Source organism: Anarhichas minor, unplaced genomic scaffold (assembly GCF_050575085.1).
Source record: "Anarhichas minor isolate MPS153535 unplaced genomic scaffold, ASM5057508v1 ptg000011l, whole genome shotgun sequence".
Classification (NCBI taxonomy): Eukaryota; Metazoa; Chordata; class Actinopteri; order Perciformes; family Anarhichadidae; genus Anarhichas; species Anarhichas minor.
The window spans coordinates 49,507-57,974 of record NW_027466457.1 but is presented as its reverse complement, the minus strand read 5'-3'; the positions used below and the strand labels follow the sequence as shown (position 1 = coordinate 57,974).

At 41.2% G+C, this 8,468-nt stretch overlaps 2 protein-coding genes across 2 annotated transcripts; one reads left to right on the top strand and one right to left on the bottom strand.

Annotated features, from left to right (window-relative positions):
- Positions 1 to 220: 220 nt before the first annotated feature.
- On the top strand, positions 221 to 1,150 carry lrrc10 (leucine rich repeat containing 10). The gene has a single exon (XM_076088732.1). The coding sequence runs from the start codon at positions 326 to 328 to the stop codon at positions 1,148 to 1,150; it is 825 nt and encodes a 274-aa protein (XP_075944847.1). The 5' UTR covers positions 221 to 325.
- Positions 1,151 to 2,962: 1,812 nt separating this feature from the next.
- On the bottom strand, positions 2,963 to 6,572 carry LOC142947270 (seipin-like). The gene has a single exon (XM_076088739.1). The coding sequence runs from the start codon at positions 5,509 to 5,511 to the stop codon at positions 4,225 to 4,227; it is 1,287 nt and encodes a 428-aa protein (XP_075944854.1). The 5' UTR covers positions 5,512 to 6,572; the 3' UTR covers positions 2,963 to 4,224.
- Positions 6,573 to 8,468: the final 1,896 nt, after the last annotated feature.

Here is an 8,468-nt window from a genome sequence, read left to right as displayed (position 1 = left end):
ATGTTTTCTGTTTTCTCATGGTGATGCTTATTTTCACTGTTGTTTTCATGGTGTTCATCACATGAAAGGGTGTAATTCAGCATCATAATCCTGTTATTGCAGCTACATGCAGCTTCATATGCTGATGCAGTATTACAAAGACGCATTACATTGTTGCAAACTTGTTTGGTTTTTCTCAAGATCAATAACTCCAGAGGGGCTGTGGTGGAGCATTAATGGGATGCCATGAAATTTACTTGAAGACGCCAACAGCCTACTTCAGTGCAACCCTTGTCTGGCACTCAGTTGATGTGGAGGACCAGTGGTGTATCAGACACTGGGCAAGATGGGTAATGCCATGCGGGGCGTCGTTGCCTTCATTCCCTCAGAACGCTGTCAACGCTTTCTCGTGGGGGACCTGAAGGAAATGCCGCTTGATCGGACCCTGGACCTCAGCAGCCGGCAGTTGCGTCGGCTGCCTGTTGCTGCCTGTGTCTTCGATGAGCTGGTGAAGCTTTACCTGAGTGACAACAACCTCAGCAGCTTACCAGCTGAACTGCAGGGCCTAAAGAAGCTGCAGCTCTTAGCCCTTGACTTTAACTGCTTCGAAGAGCTCCCTGCAGCTGTTTGCAGATTGCCCCAGCTCAGCATCCTTTACCTGGGTAACAACAAGCTTTACAGCCTCCCCAGAGAACTGAGAGACCTCAAGGAACTTAATACTCTGTGGCTGGAGACTAATTGCTTTACTGTTTTCCCACAGGTGGTTTGTGAGCTACCTAATCTAAAGACCCTGCACCTTGGTTATAACCAGATAGAGAGTTTACCAACAGAGCTAAGGGGGCTGGAAGAGCTTCGAAGTATCTGGCTTGCTGGGAACCAACTGGCAGCGTTCCCACCAGTGTTGCTGGAAATGCACTTTTTAGCTGTCATTGATGTGGATCGGAACAAAATACGCTACTTCCCCGGCCTGTCTCACATGCAGGGGTTGAAACTTGTCATCTATGACCACAACCCCTGTGTTAATGCCCCGGTAGTGGGCGAGGAAGTCAGAAGAGTCGGGCGGTGGGCGGACTGCCCAGATGAAGTGCAGGAGGACGATGGGTCTAAAGCAGCAAGTGAGACTGCAGCGGAGGTCACGGAGGTACACCCCGAGGACGAGCACAGCATTTAGGGTCAAGGAACAAAGTGACCTTCTGCCTGGGAGAGGCCTCTCAGTACAGGACGACGTTCAAGTGGAACACTTAAAGCCGAGTGGTGTTTTGTACATCAGGCGGATGGCATTTGGTCCATATACGGCAAAGCCAAGTTGTTGTACAAGTTGTACACAAACTTAAAACCAATTTGAAACCAGAAATAAAAAAGTGTTTAACATGATTGGTTATTTACACTGTATGAAATGTTAGTGTCTTATTTGAATTAGTAAAACTCTATATATGATTTCAAATGATTAGCTGCAGCAACAGTGATGTAAATTGCTAAAAAAAATCAGTCAGTCTAAATGTCTTAAACTATTTTATCCTATGGTACAAGACATAAACTATCTTTACATATATTACAGGTTGTAGGACATCTGGGAGATGAAAACAGTGCATGTATTTCTACTTGATAAATATTGGTGGTGTGTATATGCACAACACTTTTCTATTAAATTGACTATATGGCGTTGGTCAGCATAGCAGGGATTGAGTAAAAGAAAAGGATCATTACACAGATTCTTGTTCAAGCAGCGTCTGAGATAATATCTGTACCTGCTGAGGCTAAGTACAGTGAGGTTTTTAATACAAGTGATGGATGGTTTGAATCAATTAGTGCACTCCTTATCCAGACCAATGCATAATTCATCAGATAGATTGGGGCTGTGGCTTTGAATAGAGGCTGCTAATGGGCCTTAATATCACCGCCATACAGTTTGGATCCGAAACAGATCGTAAATGCAGTTCTCCAGTTCCTCAGCGTACCAGGAAAATGTTCTGTAAACAAGATAAGATGTTGTTCCACGGTGTATCTTTTGAGGCATTTTGAATCCTTTTTAGCAAAGCGTATAAAGGGATTAAAATGATCTGCATACACGTCTTCTAACTGGAAATGTGATGATTGTGAACACACTGAACTACTGTATTAAAAAGAGACTTTATTGTGCGTTTATGTAACTCTCAGAGATTCTAGGAACACATACAGACATCATTCTGTTTTATCTTTCAGTACAGTGCGTGTCAAAGATAAACATCTCGGCTCGTATACTGCCCCCTAGCACGCTGAAATGTCCCTCTTGTTTTACAGTGAGCCGTCTGCAGCAAAGGGCACAGTAAATGCAAAAACTATGTTGGTCCGGTGTGTTTAACATCACCATTGTCTGAGACTCATGAATCCTTTTTTAATTTTTTGACAAGATTTGTCCAAAAAAAGTCAAAGATTTTATCGGAATATCAAAAAGATACGAAAGGTTCTTCATCACATTCAAGTATTTACAAACAGTAATGACTTAAACTAAAGTGAAAGCTGTTTAATATATTATCGTATTTTCAACAATGATAATTTTGAGATAATAGATGGTTTGTATTAGTCTCTGTAAATGTACAAACTATTACAACAATCAGGTGTAATAATGGACATATATCATATTGGATAGCCGTCTGTTTTAAGAATGCTTTCTATATGAAATATGAGTAAAAAACCCTGCTTGTTCCGCATGACCAATATCAAATTTGCACATAAAGACAGATACAAATGTATCTTTCCTTTGTGTTTAACAAAACATTCTAACATAAAAGTTGTCAGGTTTGGGTCTATCATATAGTACACAAAAATGAGACAAACTCAGTAGCAGTAGGACTTAATGTAATTCTTCTGTTGAACCCTCTTTGAAGGGCAAGAAGTAAGAGATGTTTCTATAGACAAAGTGAGTTAGAGCTGCTTCATTTTTGACAGTGTAGAAAAAACCTGCAATGTCACCAAAACGTACACAAGAGACAATAAAAAATGAGAAGTTTGCCACTGCATGTTTATTTAATTTGTTCAACACATAAATAACATCAGAAGCATTTGCAAGGATATGTCCATGACAGAATACAAGATGACAGATTATAAGTGCATCATATTTAACAATCTCTTTGGTACAGAATCCTTTGTCACCTGCACAAACTCTTACATAAACTCTCTTAAGGCTTAACACCTTGGCTCCCCTGAAGTGGAGGTTAAATACATGCAGGCCGGGCTTAATTCCAACAATTCCTTCATCACTCTCACTTCATCAGCTTTAACAACCAGTATTTTAAAACAGTAACTTTACTTATCCTTCTTATACTGTTCCTTAATGTTAAATAAAAACATGTTTCTTTTATAAACTTATTTTTCTTAAAAGACCCATCAAAAATATCTTGGTGCGTTTGTTGAAACAAATAATAATAATTTCCCGACATTAAATTGCAGTGTTTAAGCTGCACTGTAACAGATATTAAATACAAAGAAACAGTGATGATGGAATGAAAACCTACTTTGTAAAAGCATTGCAGCTTTAACCAAGTATGCCACGACTGTAAAATCACCCTTTAAACAGAGACAGAACGTCACATTCCTCGTGTCCCTCGGGCTGGACACAAGTTCTACAGTAAGCTATTAAAAACAGACACCATTTTGGGCACATTTTCCAAATCGAATTGCTCTGAAAGAGACTCTGCGAAAAAGCATCTCGATGTTTGTTTATCTGTATCCTTTAAAAGGATGTGAAGCATTCTTGGAAATCCAAAAAACTAAATAAATTCTGTTCCAAGTACGGGGCGGCTACATTCAAAATCAGAATCCTGTCCACTGATGTATGAACTGGTAATAAAGAGTTACTGTCTACTTGTATTATCATGGGGGAAATGTCACGGTTTGTGCATTCAGCTATTGAAGGCTGGCCGTGATATGAGAAAAAGCAACCTTGCAGTTTAACTGACTTTTAAAGGGCGTGTTAAAATGTTGGCGAAAACCTGAATGGTAAGACTGTAATTTGTTGGGCAAGCCAGAGCTGGAATGTAGTCTCTCCTGATGCGAGCAATATCAAAACTCAAGATGGTAAAACACAAGACTGTAGACAATATGCGGAAAGACACGAGGTCAAAGTTAGAATTAGGTCAAGGACTCAACACGAGACAATACGCAGTAGTTTGTTAGCTAAAACAAAGCATGTACTATATTTTCGTTAACATTGAGCATAAACTAGTGCAAATACAAGTGCTTTTGTCGTGTGCAGTGGCATGGTTTTCACAGGCTCATCCACGGCCCAGGTCTCTGTCGGAGTGTTGTCTCACCCTGTTGAGATCCATCCAACACGTCCGAGCTCTCTTCCTCCTCGGGCCCCTTGGAGTGAGGAGACTCTTCCTCCTCGGGCCCCTTGGAGTGAGGAGACTCTTCCTCCGTGGTACCAGCCACATCAGCCCCAGAGGCATCCGTGACTTCTAAGGGCCCCTTTGACGACGTCCCTGCCACCGTGTCACTTCCCTGGAAATCAGATGCCTCATTCACAGATCCGATCACTTGGGGAGCCCTGAGGTCCTTCTGCGAGTTTTCCTTCTCCATGCGCTTCCTTGCCTCCTCTCTCCTCTGCTGGATGCGGGTGTTATCCCCCATCATAACCTTGACTCTGACTTGGTCCGGAGGCCAGATGCCGCCCCATACGAACTGCAGGTAGCTGAACAGCACAATGACGCTGAGGAAGGCAAAGTTGGTGGCGACGCCGACAAATGCGGATGTCAGGGGAAAGTTGAACAGAACATATCGTACGCCAGTGAAGTAAGCGTGGATACGGAGCTGAGATGAGTAGATCTGCACTCGTTTGGACAGGATCTCGATGACCGCACCGACAGAGGGTTGAAAAGCATTTGTCTTGTAGTCTGAGAAGAACTCGACTTCTATGAGCTGCTTCTCTTCGGCTATCCCAGTCACAAAGAAAGGAGAGAAGAGTAAAGTGCTCAGGCTCTGCAGAAGGCTGGAGCGGTAATGCAGCATTGTAGATCGGCCCACTGACGAGACGGTCTTCCCACCTTTGGTGTAACAAGACATCTTGCACATGAACATGCCCAGGTTGGCATTCACCGGAGACTCTGGCATCTCCAACTCCAAAGACACTCGATATGGCTGACCGTAAGCCATCACTTGGTCCCTCTCGTTCTTCATGAGAGAGATGTTGGCCGTGGGGTATGAACACAGCACTGAGTCTGAGGCGTCACAGTCGGAGGTGTAGTAGAAGTGCACAGGGGTGGAGAAGCTCACGTTGGGCATGTAGGAGTAATAGAAGCTTCCGTAGAGAAAGATGGACACCCATAGCAGCAGCAGCAGGACACAGAACAGGATGGCAGCCTGAAATAAAGTCCGCCGTGCCTTGAGGAGAGTCACCGATGCCACATCTTGGAGCCAGTGTAGAACCGCTCCCATCGTACTCACGATGGTCGGGTCCGATCCGGACTTTCCTCTGGTCCTGGTCTGGTCAGCTGTTCCTCCTTGGACCCCCTTATACTGCTGCCCCCGTGGTGGCTCCTTGTGTTCATACATCAGTGGGCGGCTCCCCTTCGAAACTGTGGAATTGCTTATCTTCGCCCTCCTATGCCTGACGTTAGCCTGTCTATTCAACTAGTACACATTCATTCAGCTAGCTAGCTAGCGGAGGTCTGAGCTTGTTGTTAAGACACCGTTAGTTGCGGCTAGTTCGGCCCACAAGCTAAGGCGATGTAAGCCTGCCCGAAATAAATCTAAATATGATTAACGCTAGCTCCTAAAGGTTGGACGGTGATGGTGTCTACCTGACTTAACTCTGTCTCAGCTTGTTTGTCTTGTTCTTCTTCTTCTTCTTCTTTTAATTTTTCTTCTTCTTCTTCAAAGTAAATTGGCGGTTGGCAAACAAGGAAGTGGTGCATTACCGCCACCAACTGGTATGGAGTGATGATCATGACGTCGAGTACATTACATTATTTAATTTATAAAAATAAAAATAAATAAAAAACGGCCTCATATTTTTCAATAATATTAGTTAGTCTTAGATACATAAATAGTACTTGATTACACTTACTTCTTGAGTTATTTTGCAGAATATCTATTATATGTACTTTTATCTTGCTGAGGTTTCCAATTAGCTGCCTTCGTTCTTGCTCATAGTTCTGACAGCGTACAATAACATGTCATACTGTTTCCTCTTGTCCACTATACTAGCATTTGCTTGTATCATGTTTTCCTACTTTTAGTAGCGTACTGTTGTACCCAGTGTGTCCAAATCAAAGTCTTGATATCACTGTTTCATCTCTCCTGTTTCTTCCTGCACATCTCATTGACCCACTCTACCCTTGTTCTTATTTTTTAATAATGCAAAGTCTACTGTTGCATCAGGAAGTATGCACGGTGCTATTTCTGGTAATGGAACTGTTGGACTGAAGTTTAATTTAGCTATGTTAACTTCTGTTGCTTTCTGTGCTACTGTCCATCATAAGCTTCTTGTCTCCCTCCTCTCCTTTTCCCAGCAGGGTTTTAGAGTTTCCTGTGTTGGATGCCCTGTAGATTAGCCCAATAGCTCAATGCTAACTGAGTTCTTCTTAATTCTAGCAGCATTTCTCTCATTTCCACCTGTAATGCAGCCGTTGGGCTTGTTTTAAAGGCACCGGTGCATAATCTCATTGCCTGATATTGAATACTATACAATTTTTTGAGAGATGTGCTTGCTGCTGATCCATACACCACACAACCATATTCCAATATAGATCTAACTAATTTAGTGGAGGTTAAATACATGCAGGCTGAACTTAATTCCAACAATTCCTGCATGACTTTGACTTTATCAGCTTTAACAACCAGTATTTTAAAACAGTAACTTTACTTATCCTTCTTATACTGTTCCTTAATGTTAAATACAAACATCTTTCTTTTATAAACTTATTTTTCTTAAAAGACCCATCAAAAATATCTTGGTGCGTTTGTTGAAACAAATAATAATAATTTCCCGACATTAAATTGCAGTGTTTAAGCTGCACTGTAACAGATATTGAATACAAAGAAACAGTGATGATGGAATGAAAACCTACTTTGTAAAAGCATTGCAGCTTTAACCAAGTATGCCACGACTGTAAAATCACCCATTAAACAGACGTCACATTCCTTGTGTCTCTCAGGCTGGACACAAGTTCTACAGTGATCTATTAAAAACAAAGACACCATTTTGGGCACATTTTCCAGATCGAATTGCTCTGAAAGAGACTCTGTGAAAAAGCATCTCGAGGTTTGTTTCTCTGTATCCTTTAAAAGGGTGTGAAACATTCTTGGAAATCCAAAAACTAAATAAACTCTGTTCCAAGTACGGGGCAGCTACATTCAAAATCAGAATCCTGTCCACTGATGTATGAACTGGTAATAAAGAGTTACTGTCTACTTGTATTACACAAGACAACTCTAATTCATGATTATTAGTTTTACTTCACGACCAAGTTGTTTCCCTGTCTTTGTCTTATCTACTGAATGTAAAACCCCATTAATATGACCACTCTTCTACCTTCAAAATGGCTCTCTGCAGTTTCTTTACTATGAATTCCACATTTCTTCCCCTCTTCTAAATTGATCCATCATCTGCAAATAGTGACAATCCCATCCCAAATCTTCCTCTTGCTGTAATAAATATTCATTCTCCACTATTGTTGTTTCCCTTCCCCCTTTGCCCTCTTCACTAATATTGTCTCAACTATATGTTAACAAAAGTTTCTCTGTTTTCTCCTCATCTCTCACTGCTGTTGTTTCACCATCTTTTAGGACTGGATACCAAAACTCTCTTTTAATCCCGTTCATTCTTTTTATCAGTTCCCATACTTTATACATTATTTTGGTGACAAATTGAGCAACAAAATTCCCTCCAAAAGTTTTTCTTTTTATGATCCTCCTTACATTTGCTTGCAACTTTTTATATTCAATAAGACTGAAAACTATAATTATTTTGTAATACTTTAAAAGCTTTATTTCAAGATTTAATACCTTCATCACATTCCTTTGTCCACCAAGGTACAATCTTATTTTTGTGCTTACCTCCCTTCTTCTGCATGGACTGCTTTGATGCCTCTAGAATAGCTTGACGAATAGAATCATTTAAATTTTCAACATCTTCGCTAATAAACACTTTCTCCATTTCTTGATCACTGACCCTTCTAATTCTGCAGTCAGCACTGCTGAAAGACCATTTATGTCATCCTTCTGTCTCATATTCTTCTAAACTCCGCCCTATATCTCAATCATTATTGGATAATGGTCACTTCCTGCAGTTGTTCCTCTTATTACCTCCCAGGAGCTAACCCCTTTCAATGCATCAGATACTAAAGTAGGTCTATTGCCGACTCTGTGCCTGTTCTGATGTTAAATCAACCGGAAGTTGATGCCGTCTTTTGCAGCAGAGGCCCCAATGTAATGTAAGGAAATGTTCCCCCTTGGATATTACCAGTTCAAGACGGTCTGTCTTTACAGCTGAAATGATTGCAATAATC

Coding starts and splice junctions, on each gene's coding strand:
- lrrc10 (XM_076088732.1), top strand. CDS start 326: ATGGGTAATGCCATGCGGGGCGTCGTTGCCTTCATTCCCTCAGAACGC.
- LOC142947270 (XM_076088739.1), bottom strand. CDS start 5,511: ATGTATGAACACAAGGAGCCACCACGGGGGCAGCAGTATAAGGGGGTC.